The sequence below is a fragment of the Lepus europaeus genome, chromosome 9, assembly GCF_033115175.1.
Source record: "Lepus europaeus isolate LE1 chromosome 9, mLepTim1.pri, whole genome shotgun sequence".
NCBI lineage: Eukaryota > Metazoa > Chordata > Mammalia > Lagomorpha > Leporidae > Lepus > Lepus europaeus.
In genome coordinates, this window is record NC_084835.1 from 23,514,778 (window position 1) to 23,529,588 (window position 14,811).

The window sequence follows — 14,811 nt, forward strand, 5'->3', positions numbered from 1 at the left end:
GAAAGCAGTGGAAGATGGTCCAAGTGCTTGGGCCCCTGCACCTGGATGGGAGACCTGGATTCCAAATTCTTGTCTTGGGCTTGGTCTGACACCGGATGGTGTGGCCACTGGGAAAGTGAACCAGCAGTTGCAAGATCTCCCACTCAGTATCTCCCTCTTTCCTTTTCTCTAACGCTTTCAAACAAAGAAAATCTAAAAAGGAAAAAAAATTCCCATTGTGTAACACAAGGCTTTTCTTATCTATCACCTATCTCTCAGTAGCTAGAGTGTACTCTATGCAAAAGCAGAGATTTCTCTTTCACTGCTACACCAAACACCTAGTTAAGACTTTATTTACTTACTTTTCTCAGAATTCTGATTTTACCTGAAAATGGCACCATAAAAAACCTGATGGGTTGTATTACTTTTTGCTTTTTCAATATTTTCCATGTTTTTTTAAAAATCCTGTCCATTTTTGAGCTGAATTATTTCCATGTAAGCTGTAAATACCAAGTTTCTGGGCCCTTAAGTGCTTCAGTAAACATCCCTTAAAAATAAGCAGAATTTCGTGGGGCCAGTGCTGTGGCATAGCACGTTAAGGCCCTGGCATCCCGTATGGGCGCCAGTTCTAGTCTCAGCTGCTCTACTTCCAATCCAGCACTCTGCTACGGCCTGGAAGAGCAGAAGTTGGCCCAAGTCCTTGGGCACCTGTACCCACGTGGGAGACCCAGAAGCTCCTGGCTCCTGGCTTCAGATCAGCACAGCTCCAGCCGCTGGAGCCATTTGGGGAGTGAACCAGCGGATAGAAGAGCTCTCTCTCTCTCTGCCCCTACCTCTCTGTATATCTGCCGTAATTCTGTCTGTCAAATAAATAAATCTGGAAAAAAAAAGGGGGGGGGGGACAATAGCCTATATAGATGGAAATTATTTCCCTACATAGAAATTATTTTCATAGAATCTTATGATACCTACAAAAATTAATAACTTCCTATATAAGTACTTCAAAAAGTTTGCAAAAAACAGATGTAAAATTTAAGTTTATTTTGTCAGTATTTTTGAAATCTAATATGCTTCTTATACTATTTATTTTAATTTTTTTTTTTTTGACAGGCAGAGTGGACAGTGTGAGAGAGAGACAGAGAGAAAGGTCTTCCTTTGCCGTTGGTTCACCCTCCAATGGCCGCCTCGGCCGGCACGCTGCGGCCGGCGCACCGCACTGATCCGAAGGCAGGAACCAGGTGCTTCTCCTGGTCTCCCATGGGGTGCAGGGCCCAAGCACTTGGGCCATCCTCCACTGCACTCCCGGGCCACAGCAGAGAGCTGGCCTGGAAGAGGAGCAACTGGGACAGAATCCGGCGCCCCGACCGGGAACAGAACTCAGTGTGCCGGCGCCGCTAGGTGGAGGATTAGCCTGTTGAGCCACGGCGCCGGCTATTTTAATTTTTTTGAAAGATAGAGGGAAAGATCTTTCACCTATTGATTCACTCCCCAAATGCCTACAACAGCCAGGGCTGGGCTAGGCTGAAGCTAGGAGCCCACACTCCATCCAGGTCTCCCACAAGGGTGGCACTGACTCAAGTACTTGAGTTATCATCTCCTGTTTCCCATGGTATGCACTAGCAAGAAGCTAAACGGGAAGAGTAGCAGCCAGGACTCGACCCAGACACTCTAATATGGAATGCAGGCATCATGAGTGGGACAGCCTTGGGGCCAGTGATGTGGCACAGTGCGTTAAAACCCCAACCTGAAGTGCTGTCATCCATTGTGGGTACCAGTTTGAGTCCTGGCTGCTCCACTTCCTATCCAACTCCCTGCTAATGTGCCTGGGAAAGCAGTGGAGAATGGCCTAAGCCCTTGGGCCCCTGCACCCGTGTGGGAGACCTGGTAGAACCTCCTAGCTCTTGGCTTCAGACCGGCTCAGTTCTGGCTGTTACAGCCATTTAGGTAGTGAATCAGTAGATGAAAGACCTTTCTCTCTGCCTCTCCTTCTCTCTCTGTGTAACTCTTTAAAGTAAATAAATAAATATTAAAAAACAAAAACAAAAAAACAATTAGGGTGAGGGTAGGCATTTGGCTTAGCAGTTAAGACACCATTTGGGGGGCTAGTGTTGTGGCATGGTGGGCTAAAGGCTCTGCCTATGGTGCTAGCATCCCACATGGGTGCTGGTTCTAATCCCGGCTGTTCCTGTTTCGATCCAGCTCTCTGTTGTGCACTGGGAAACCAGTAGAGGATGGTCCAACTGTTTGGGCCCCTGTACCCATGTGAGAGACCTGGAAGAAGCTCCTGGCTGCAGATGGGACCAGTTCTAGCTGTTGCGGCCATTTTGGGGATTGAACTAGCAGATGGAAGACCTTTCTCTCTATCCCTCCCTCTGTAACTCTCTCAAATAAATAAAATCTTTAAAAAAATAAAAAGACAACATTTGGATGCCTACATATCATATACAGAGTGAGTGGGTTGGAGTTCTGCCTCAGCTTCCCATCTGCCTTCCTGCTAATGTGCACCAAAAAAGCTGCAGATGATGGTCTAAATACTCAAGCTCCTGACACCCATGTGGGAGACCAGTTCTTGGCCCTGGCTTTGAGCTGGCTTAGACCCAGCTGTTGCATACATTTGGGAAGTGAACCAGATGATGGAAGATCTGTTTTTATCTCTCGGCCTTTCAAATAAATGACAGATTTTCAAGCATCTTTTAAATTTACATTTCCACAATCATCAGTAGTGTGAAGTATCTTCTGAAGCGGTTTTTAGTTCAATGTGTGTTTCTTCCTTAGCTGTTAACTTACACCCTTGTTCATTTTTCCATTAAGTTTTCCTTTTTGTCAAGTTTACAGCTGGTTTTTTGTAGTAGGAATATGAAAGAACAGGCTCAAGTCAAAATAGCTTGTGTTGGGGCTGGCACTGTAGCGTAGCGGGTAAAGCCACTGCCTGCAGTGCTGGCATCCCATATGGACACTGGTTCAAGTCCCAGCTGCTCCACTTCGCATACAGCTCTCTGCTATGGCCTGGGAAAACAGTACAAGATGTCCCAAGTCCTTGGGCCTTCACACCCATGTGAGAAGACCCAGAGGAACCCCTTGCTCCTGACTTCAGATTAGCACAGCTCCAGCCATTGCGGCCAACTGGGGAGTGAACCAGCAGATGGAAGACCTCTCTCTGCTTCTCCTTGTCTCTCTAACTTTCTAACTCTAACTTTCAAATAACTAAATAAATCTTTAAAAAAAAAAAAGCTGTGTTATCTTTCAAATGGCTTAAACTCTGATAATTTGATAGTTTTAGTTTCAAAAATTTTATTTTTAAAATAAGACTGTAAAAGGCATATAGAAGAGATCAAGACACTAACACGTGGTGGGCTTTTGTGGTGTAGCAGGTAAAGCCAATGTCTGCAACAATGGCATCCCATATGGGCCTCAGATCCAGTCCTGGCTGCCCAACTTCCAATTCAGTTCCCAGCTAGCTAATGTGTCTGGAAAAGTTGAAGACGATCCAAGTGCTTGGGCCCCTGCACACATGTGGTAGTGCCAAAAGAAGCTCCTGGCTCCTGGCTTCACCCTGGCCCAGCCCTCATTGTTGCAGCCACTTGGGGAGAGAACGAGCAGATGAAGGTCAACTCTCTAACTCTGCCCGTCAAATAAATAAATCTTTTTTTTTTTTTTTTATTTGACAGACAGAGTTAGAAAGAGAGAGAGACAGAGAGAAAGGTCTTCTTTCCGTTGGTTCACCCCCTTAACGGCCGCTACGGCCGGAGCCACACCAATCCGGAGCCAGGAGCCAGGTGCTTCTTCCTAGTCTCCCACACAGGTGCAGGCGCCCAAGCACTTGGGCCATCCTCCACTGCCCTCCCAGGCCACAGCAGAGAGCTGGACTGGAAAAGGAGCAGCCAGGACTAGAACCTGCGCCCATGTAGGATGCTGGCGCCGCAGGCGGAGGATTAACCAAGTGAGCCACGGTGCCGGCTCTGCCTTTCAAATAAATAAAATAAATCTTTAAAAAAAAAAAAGATACGAACACACTTGAATAACAATTTTGTTTTGTTTTGTTTTGTTTTGTTTTGTTTTGGACAGGCAGAGTGGACAGTGAAAGAGAGACAGAGAGAAAGGTCTTCCTTTTGCCGTTGGTTCACCCTCCAATGGCCGCCGCGGTAGGCGCACTGCGGCTGGCGCACTGCGCTAATCCGATGGCAGGAGCCAGGTGCTTCTCCTGGTCTCCCATGGGGTGCAGGGCCCAAGCACTTGGGCCATCCTCCACTGCACTCCCTGGCCACAGCAGAGAGCTGGCCTGGAAGAGGGGCAACCGGGACAGGATCAGTGCCCTGACCGGGACTAGAACCTGGTGTGCCGGCGCCGCAAGGCGGAGGATTAGCCTAGTGAGCCGCGGCGCCAGCCCTGAATAACAATTTTTTAACTGGTAGGCCTAAATTTTATTGTGCCATCAAATGAAAATATTTTTCAAAGTTTAAAGTTTTTAATCCATATTGTCTGGTTCATGATTTTGATATTAACACTGTCAAAAAGTTTTCAGGTAACATTAGTACAATTTTCAATCTTTAAGTTAAATCTATAAAGTCTACTTTCAGAAATACTGTTTCACATAAGCTAGTTAATAATGGAAATGTATACATGGTATAATACTTTTTAAAACTTATGAAAATAAGCCAGTGCTATGGTATAGTGGGTGAAGCTGACATCCCATATGGGTGCTGGTTTGAGTCCTGGCTGCTTCATTTCCAATCCAGTTCCCTGATAATGCGCCTGGAAAAGCAGGACAAGATGGCCCAAGTCCTTGGGCCCCTGCACCCACATGGGAGACCTAAAAGAAGCTCCTGGCTCATGGCTTTGGATTGGCCCAGCTCCGGCTGTTGAGCCACCTGGGGAATGAACCAGTGAATGGAAGATCTCTAACTCTGTCTTTCAAATAAATAAATAAATGTTTTTTAAAAATTTATGAGCCGGCGCCGCGGCTCACTAGGCTAATCCTCCGCCTTGCGGCGCCGGCACACCGGGTTCTAGTCCCGGTCGGGGCACCGATCCTGTCCCGGTTGCCCCTCTTCCAGGCCAGTTCTCTGCTGTGGCCCGGGAGTGCAGTGGAGGATGGCCCAAGTGCTTGGGCCCTGCACCCCATGGGAGACCAGGAGAAGCACCTGGCTCCTGCCATTGGATCAGCGCGGTGCACTGGTTGCAGCGCGCTACCGCGGCAGCCATTGGAGGGTGAACCAACGGCAAAAGGAAGACCTTTCTCTCTGTCTCTCTCTCACTGTCCACTCTGCCTGTCAAAAAAAAAAAAAAAAATTTATGAAAATAAGATTAACTTTAAGAAAGGTAAGCTAGGCTTACTATCCAGTCTTCAAAGAAAGCATGGCTAATACATCATTTCCAATTTTAAACAAAAGGGGGGAAAGTACTCTGGCCCATACTGTATACTACAAACCGTATCTCACCAGCATCTTGCATGGTAGAAGTTTGTGCCAAGACTTTCAGAACTAGTTGAGTTGGACAAGGCCAAAAAAAAAGAGGCTCAAGTAGGAATTTTTTTGTTTAAAAGGAAAAAATGAAGTTTTCTCTATACACTAATGACTAACATCACAGGTAATACCCCATAGGAGGAAAGGAACCATACAAAGAGTAGCTTAGTAATCTGGTCAAAATAAAGATTCGCAGGGGGGAAAAATGATTCTTATTCAAAACAGCACAGATAACTATTAATGAATTATTATACTGCTAACTTGCCAATGACATTAACATTCTGTGAGCTATAAAAAGATGGACCCCCTGTATCCATGGGTTCTGCACTTGTGAATTCAACCAATGAAGGACTTAAAATTAAAAAAGGAAAAAAAAAAAAAAAAAAAGCCTGTACTTATCATGAACTGACTTCTTTGTTATTATTCACTGAACAAAAGACTGTAACTACTTACACGGCATTTGCATTCTATTAGGTATTATAGAGATTTAAATTATACACAGTATATATATTTAGGTTATATATGTCAATACCATGATATTTTATACAAAGGAATTGAGTACGTGCATATTTCAGTATCTGTGCAGGTTCTTAGAACCAACCCTTTATGGATACCAAAGGATGACAATACACAGGTGTATGTCTGTGTTTCAAAGTCCTTGGTCAGCAGTGCCAGCATTTGGCGCAGCAGTGCTTGGGCTACCCACATCCTTAGCAGAGTGCCTGGCTTCCAGTTCCAGCTCCGCTTTCAACTCCCTGGGAGGCACAGCAGCTGACAGCCAAAACACCTGGTACCCATCTGAAAGATCTAGATGGAGTTCTAGGCTCTTGACAGTGGTCAGCTACTGTAGGTATCTGGGGAATAAATCAGGATATGAAAGATTTCTGTTTGTTCCCCTCTCCATCTCTGTGCCTTTCAAATAAATTAATTAAAATAATAAAATCAGGACCACAGTTTCATGTCCTGCCAATATACTTGTATATTTCTGAAGGGCAAAGGGCCATAATCAAACCTTTTATATCTCACCACACATTTCTCCATACTCCTACCTTTCCATTGTATTTCACTTCCTTTCCTGTCCCCTTAGTGAAAAAACTATTCAGAGTTAAATGAATTTCTAATTGGAGACTACTAATAAGAAGAAAATTTTTATCTTCTCAGAAAGTATATTTGAACATTACTAAAATATACCATCTTTTTCATTTTGAAGCAAATGTGATTTTTTCAGTATGAGCCCAGACTAGTATTCCTATGTTGTTTCTGCCCTGGCTGGCATAAGTGAAAGGAAACCTTCAGTCACATCCAAATTCAGTCCGAGAAGACCTTAATTTCTTTATCGGTCAACTCTCCAGAGCAAACAGCAAGTATCTGTGGTCTTTTCAATTTACAGTGGTTGAATATATTTTTAATGTTAAGCAGAGCTGTAAAGATTCCCCTTAGTGAAAAATATGTAACATCTGTATAAATGTGATGCTCCTACTAACCAAAACCCTGAGAGCAAATGAAGTACATTAAACAGGCTGAACCTCAAAATTTTCCGTTTACCTGAACCTGCTGTGGCTGCTGAACCTGGATCTGCTGTTCTTGCTGGGTTTGTGGCTGAACACTGGTGGTGACTGGGCAGGCAAGTTCAAGCAAAGACCCAGCCACTTCTGTACTGTCTGTGTAAATGCAGTTCCCACCCTGTTGGTACACCATGGTAGTGGTAGCTGTCTGCTGGAACTCTTGCAGGGCTTCTGGCCCCTTAGAAGCCAGGGAGTCCAGAAATTCCTTCATCCTGTGTTGTGGGACAGATCGTGCCTTCACTCGGATGTACTCTTCAAAGGAGATGGTGTTCTCCAGAGAATTATTCATATTGCAGAGTCCTTAGGGTTCCTAGAAATAAAATAAGTGGACAGAGTCAAAATTATGCTATTATTTTTATATCTTAAAATGCACAAAAACAATCACCCTTGCACCAGTGTGGAATACTCAAGGTAGCTATAAACATCCAGAATCCACAGGGAAGTTTTACGATGCCACCTTATTTTTTTAAAATGATACCAGAAAATTATTTCCACTAATATTTCTTAAATCAAGCTGTCATCACACTGAAACCAAAAAACAAAAGCATGCTCCACAGTACTGGATGAAACAGGCTAAAAAAAAAAATCCCCTCCCAGCACTAGGCCAATCTCATCAGCCAAGCACTAGATGGTAAATCTCACAAGCAGAACTGCTTTGTGAGCAACAGAGAGGACTACCAAAGGAGGAGGAAGCTAGGAGCAGGGATTCCTACTGACAGGCTTTATTCCCACTGCCAAGTATGTCCTATAGGACACACAGGTATGCCACCTAGCAGTGACAAGACCCAAAAGACAACTCTCATCACAAAAACCAAAAACCCCATTTTGCCATATACTGTTAACATTCTTTTCTAGCAAAGCTTACTGGTTAAGAGCATGGACTCTGGAGCCAGAATACTTGGATTCACATCCCAATTCGATCTCACCTTAGCTGTGCAACTCTAGGCAAGCCAGTTAACCTTTGTTTTATCTATTAAATAGGATTAAAATTATACTTACCTCAGAGTTGACAAGAAGACTAAATATATGTAAAGAACTTAGAGAAGAACCTAACACACAGACAAAACTACATAAGCATTAACCAGTTTTAATAAAATAACTGGAGGAAAGGAGTTAAATAGTACCTTAAATAAATAGGTCACTGCTTAAATTCAGAAATCAATTCTGCAACTTTTTCTTAAAGTCAGGTATTTAAGAGTTAGAGAGGTGAGTAGCAATTCTCAATTACTTGAGGGAAAACTGCAAACTACAAACTGCTGAATGCCCTGCTGATGCTGCCTTTGTCCCACCCTCCACTCATCAGCACCACCCCAGAATAAAAGCAGCAGCAAATGAAAAAGTAACACAAACTAGGTGAAGCATTTAGCCAAAAGGACTCTCCATGAATCTCAAATGACTAGAAAAGTGATTTGTTTCCTTGAGTCACTAGGTTAGACATACTAGTCCTGGGGCCGGCGCTGTGCCGTAGTGGGCTAAGTCTCAGCCTGTGGCACCAGCATTCCATATGGGCGCTGGTTCTAGTCCTGGCTGTTCCACTTCCAATCCATCTCTCCACTATGGCCTGGGAAAGCAGTAGAAGATGGCCCATGTACCTGGGCCCCTGCACCCATGTGGGAGACCCAGAAGTTCCTGGCTCCTGACTTCGGATTGACTCAGCTCTGACCGTTGAGGCCATATGGGGAGTGAACCAGTGGATAGAAGACCTCTTGCTCTCTCTCTCTGCCTCTCTCTGTAACTCTACCTCTCAAATAAATAAATAAAATCTTTAAAAAAAAAATTAAAATAAAATACCAGTTTAAAAAAAAAAAGACAAGAAATACTAGTCTCTTCTAGTGCCCAGATGCTCTACCTTTACAGACAGAAGGGATGCAGGCAACCACCTTTTAAACTCCTGGAACACAGATTATGTCCTATTACCTGAATAGTTTATACACAGTAGGCTGCTTCATATATACTTGTTGCATTTGGAACTCAATGTGGAAAAATAAACATTATGATACCTTACACCTACAATAGATAATCATAATTTAATTTATAACCTCATAGTATACACTACAGAAAAGATGTATACTTCTTTCCCCTGGGAGTTAGTGCATACCTGGGGGAAAAAGCTACCAATCCAAGGCAAGGATGAAACTAACAAAACAAACTATACAGCCCATACTGCTGTTAACACTAGCACTACATAGTTGTGAGGCACTGTGTAAGTACAGTGTACAAATCATACTCAGATGTGTTCAAAAAGAATAGACCCAAAAATGAATCTTTTACAATCTACACACTGTGAATACATTTCTCTGTAAGTAAGGAAAAACACAAATACATTATCCTATCTGAAATCCTAACTTTTAGACCACACTTACTAGGAGATCCTAAGCACAACATACAGAAGAGCTAGTACTCATCAGGGGGCACAAGCTGAAGCCATTACTTATGTTCTCTTCTCTTCTAAAACTTAATGGTCATTTGCCTTTTTCCCACATTTCTTTTGCCCACGTTCCTTTCAAAGCTCCTGTGGCAAGAAGAAAGCTGGACACTTATCTTCTCCCAGAGTACAAAATTAAAAGTCTGCTATGAAACTTTGAAATTAAGCTATCAACGATGGCCATGGCACATACAGGTAAGAAGCACAGTGTCCCTCCATTACGGGTTTGGAACATGCTACTCAGAGGTGTGACCCGTGAGCACTCAACAGCCACACTGGCACAGAAAGCTTCAAAGCGCCTCTTTGCTAACAACATCAAAACCGGAATTTCCGTAAGACAGGATCTCTCCACAGTGAGAAGATGCAGATGAAAGGCCACATCTCATATCAGAGTGCCTGTGTTTGAGTCTAGGCTCTGCTTCGTTCCTGCTAATTCACACCCCGGGAGGCAGCCGGTGATGACTCAAGTGGTTGGGTCCCTGCTACCACGTGGGTAGACTGACTGAGTTCCTGCTCCTGGCTTTCTTCTTGCCCAGTCCAGGCACTGTTGTGGCATCTGGGCAGAAAACTGGTAAATGGGTGCTCTTTCTCTAATAAATAAGTACATAAAATTTTTAAAATGTCTCTCTCATAATCAAGTCCCAGTAATATTACAAAATTCATGTGTGACTTTAATATCTAAAGGGGACAAAGGAAAGATTAAATAAGCAGTCTTTAACAGTCCTCTATCATACTGCTACATATTTCAGTTTTTCAAAATATCAATTGGAATTCACATTTCCTAAAATTTATTTTCTTCAACAATGAGTTTTATTCCCATGAATCACGGAAAGAATGCTTGAATTTTCAAGATTGCCAATTTCTAAAACCATACAGAAGTCTTCCAGCAAACTTTTTTGTCTCAAATCTGGGAGAAGATAAGTATGAACAGATACCACTAAAAAGGAACACTGAAAATTCAGGTTACAGAACTGGAAAACCTTTGTATGAGCACTACTCAGTAAAGCCAGTCCCTTGACACCCACAGTAACCTTATTTCCCCACATTCCTTTAAGTTTGAGAAATTTCAGGGGGTAGTCTAAGCTTCATCTGAAGTCCTCTCACCAAACTCTGCCAATCACATTTTTATTTTGCTTTAGTAGATTCCTTTAAACTTCTATTTATAGTTTCATTAATTTTAATTTCAGAGTATCTCTGAACCTCATACTATCAAATAAAATTAAGTTTCACACTACATTTCTGATAAGCATTTAGCTGAGTATAACTTTATTTAATCAATCTTTTAGTTTTAGCATGCTGCACTCATATCAAACATCAGTATCTGTTTTGTAAATGAAGGTGCCAACAATGACACAAACCATTCTGCTGCCCAGAATCTTCCAACCAATCCTGTCAATATTTCTAAAATAGTATCTTCACAAAAAGTTATAAGAAACTCTAATCCAAATAAATGATTTCCTTGAGCAAAAAATAAACTGATATTCAGCTATCAGAAGAAATGGAATAAAAGCTTCAAAAAGTATGTTATAAAATATCAAAATACATGCTTTCAACTTTAATTTAAAAACAGAAAAGACCAACAAGATTTTAGCAGGAAAATTTATATACAGGCATTAGAAAACATAGATAAAAGTATACACACACATAGGTGTTCATATTCTCTATTTTTGTGAAATTATATGGAACATCCTAAAGTACTTCACCTTCTTGTTACTCAACCCCCACATGTATAAAGTGTTTTGCATTCCAGCGTATAAAACTGTGCAGTGCTCCAAGCTTATAGCCAGCTTTATGTGGACAGGGCCTCAAGCAGAAGCTTCCTGGTCAAATGCTGTTTTCTTTCAATAAGCTCCCAGGGATCCTCACTGACTCTGCAAGTCCACATAATCACATGAGAACCACTGACCAGAAGAGGCCAATATTAACAAATAATAGATTCAATGAAGAGTTAATAACATCCCAATCTATCCACTTACAGAGATTCAAACCTACTCACTTGGCAGTATCCACCAGAAGGACACAGCCCAATAATGAACGCTCACCAAGTTACCATTTGACCTAAGTACTACTTAAAAGAAAAAAAAAAATTCAGAAACATATTTAAAAGGCCTCTTTACCATAAGATCAGATAATTTATGTACGTTTTAGTTGTCAGTATAATTTTTATATAATACTCTGTCCATTTAGAACTTATTTTGCAAGGTATGAGGTAAAAGCCAATTTAATTTTTTCTAATATATCCCCGTATCATTTATTGAATTTCTGAAAATTCTGTTGTCCACCAAACATTTGTTACACCAAACATTTGTTACATACCAAATTCATATATACTTCTAAGCTTTCTGTGTGTGATCCCACTGATCTTCCAACAACACAGTAGCTTTATAAAAGCATGTAAACATTTGGAGGATTCCTTGCCCATCATATTTTTTTTATTACTCACATTTAATGACACAAAAACACATGTGGAAAAAGGCAGCCAAAACAATATTTACATATTCCAGTATTGTTTAATTATATATATATGAAAAAAAAAAAACCTGTCAAAAGATGCATCAGAAAATGCTAACAGTTATGCCTAGATGATAGAAACATGGAGGATTTAAGTTTCTTCCTGTTTAATACTCTCCTGCATTTCCCAGAAGTTGTATTAAATAAAAAAAAGATAATTAAAAAGACACCTTTTTCTGCACAGTGGTTATACTGTATCAACAGTAGCAAACACACAATGCTAGCTGATTATAGTATAATTTTTCCTCAAAATCTGAAACTCTTTTTTTTTTTTTTTGGACAGGCAGAGTGGATAGTGAGAGAGAGAGAGAGAGAGAGAGAGAGAGACAGAGAGAAAGGTCTTCCTTTTTGCCGTTGGTTCACCCTCCAATGGCCGCTGCGGCCGGTGCATCTCGCTGATCCAAAGCCAGGAGCCATCCTCCACTGCCTTCCCGGGCCATAGCAGAGAGCTGGCCTAGAAGAGGAGCAACCGGGATAGAATCCAGTGCCCCAACCGGGACTAGAACCCAGTGTGCCGACGCCGCAAGGCAGAGGGTTAGCCTGTTAAGCCACGGCGCCAGCCAAAATCTGAGACTCTTAAAAGACAAACAAATCCGGCGCTGCGGCTCAATAGGCTAATCCTCTGCCTAGAGCGGCGCCGGCACATCAGGTTCTAGTCCTGGTCAGGGCGCCGGATTGGCCTCTTCCAGGCCAGCTCTCTGCTGTGGCCCGGGGAAGGCAGTGGAGGATGGCCCAAGTGCTTGAGCCCTGCACCCGCATAGGAGACCAGGAGGAAGCACCTGGCTCCTGGCTTCGGATCGGCGCAGCGCGCCAGCCGCAGTGGCCATTTGAGGGGTGAACCAATGGAAGGAAGACCTTTCTCTGTCTCTCTCTCACTGTCTAACTCTGCCTGTCAAAAAAAAATAATAAAATAAGGCCGGCGCCGTGGCTTAACAGGCTAATCCTCCGCCTTGCGGCGCCGGCACACCGGGTTCTAGTCCCGGTTGGGGCGCCGGATTCTGTCCCGGTTGCCTCTCTTCCAGGCCAGCTCTCTGCTATGGCCCGGGAAGGCAGTGGAGGATGGCCCAAGTCCTTGGGCCCTGTACCCGCATGGGAGACCAAGAGAAGCACCTGGCTCCTGGCTTTGGATCAGCGAGATGCGCCGGCCGCAGCGGCCATTGGAGGGTGAACCAACGGCAAAAGGAAGACCTTTCTCTCTGTCTCTCTCTCACTATCCACTCTGCCTGTCAAAAATAAATAAAATAAATAAAGAAAGAAAAATAGACAAACTTGACTCTCCATAACCCCAAATGAGACAGAAGATTCTTAGATTCAAGTCAAAGAAACTTCCTGAGGAACAATAAAGAAATTTAAATACTTCTGAAAGGGACCGACCAATTTGTAGGAGTCAGATGAAATCAATAAAGAAAACACTGGTGCTTATTGGGGGGGAGCGGTGGTAAAGGGTCTATAAACAAGTATTTGCTTCTAAATACTTCAAGTAGCTTTGTAAAAACAATAAAGACAAATCGGCCCCTATGAACAGACCCAGGAGATTTTCACTAGTATGCCCAAATGGATCACTGCCATCTTCCCTGTACTTCTTCACTGCAGGGCAACGAACCTTTTTTCACCCAACCGCCATTTGGATATTTATAACACCATCCATGGGACATACAAAACTATCAATTAAAAAACTAGCCTGGGGGCTGGTGTTGTGGTATAACGGGTTAATATGCAGCAGCGCTGGCGTCCCATATGTGCACTGGTTCATGTTCTGGCTGTTCCACTTCTTAGCCAGCTCTCTGCTTATGGCCAGGGAAAGCAGCACAAGATGGCCCACATCCTTTGGGCCCCTGCACCCGGATGGGAGACATGGAAGAAGCTGCTGGCTTCTGGCTTCGACCTAGCCTAGCCATGGCAATTTGGGGAGTGAACCAGTGGATGGGAGATCTCTCTCAGTCTCTCCCTCTTTCCCTCTGTTAACTCTTTCAAATAAATAAAATAAATATTAAAAAAAAAAAAAAAAAACCTAGCCTGATGTAGATTTATTGAATTTCAAGTCCCACCTGTGGCCCCATCCCTATACAAAAGAGCTTAGCACAGGGTTTGGTGCTGTGACAGAGTGGGTAAAGCTGCCACCTGCAGTGTCAGCATCCCATACGGGCGCTGGTTTGAGTCTCGGCAGCTCCACTTCCAATCCAGCTCTCTGCCATGGCCTGGGAAGGCAGAAGATGGCCCAAGCCCTTGGGCCCCTACACCTGCGTGGGAAACCTGGAAGAAGCTCCCAGCTCCTGGCTTTGGATCAGTCCAGCTCTGGCTATTGTGGCTATTTGGGGAGTGAACCAGTGGAAGCAAGACCTCTCTGCTCTGCCTCTGAATCTCTGTAACTTTGCCATTTAAATAAAATACATAAATCTTTTAAAAAAAAAAAAAAGTTTAGCACAATGCCTGACAGAGCCATCTCTCAATAAATGTGCTTTTATTATTTCATCACTAGAACACAAGACAGTACCATGGACAAAGGTTACTCCAAAATAAAAAACATTTCCACAGGTCTGTCTGCTAATTTACTTTTTCATGTAAGTATCTAGGGAAGCTATAAACACCGACTGTAATCACGCCTTCTTGAATATTTTATCTCTGATACCCCTACAGACCTGGTCTTCCCCTGACTGTTCTGCAGTGAGTTTTGACCATGTCATGGACTAGAAGATAGTACAAGCTGCCTCAGAGCTTGTCTCTTTCTTGGACCTGGAGGCCCTCTCGAGGCTCACGGCTATTCCAGCAATGGTTCCTCCTCACAGCTTACTCTGCCTGGTTTGAAGAATACATTCACATGAAAAAACAGTTGCCATTTTAAGAAGTTACAGTTACAGTTTTCCTAATT

General features: G+C 43.1%; 1 protein-coding gene across 5 annotated transcripts in view; it reads right to left on the reverse strand.

Annotated features, from left to right (window-relative positions):
• Positions 1–14,811, reverse strand: part of QRICH1 (glutamine rich 1) — a 58,130-nt gene that overhangs the window by 36,997 nt on the left and 6,322 nt on the right. For all 5 annotated transcript variants that reach the window (XM_062200835.1, XM_062200831.1, XM_062200833.1 and 2 more), the window contains one exon: positions 6,987–7,316. In XM_062200835.1, coding sequence (XP_062056819.1) covers positions 6,987–7,295 — 309 coding nt within the window. In that variant the 5' untranslated portion in view covers positions 7,296–7,316. The remainder of the gene's footprint in view (positions 1–6,986; positions 7,317–14,811) is intronic.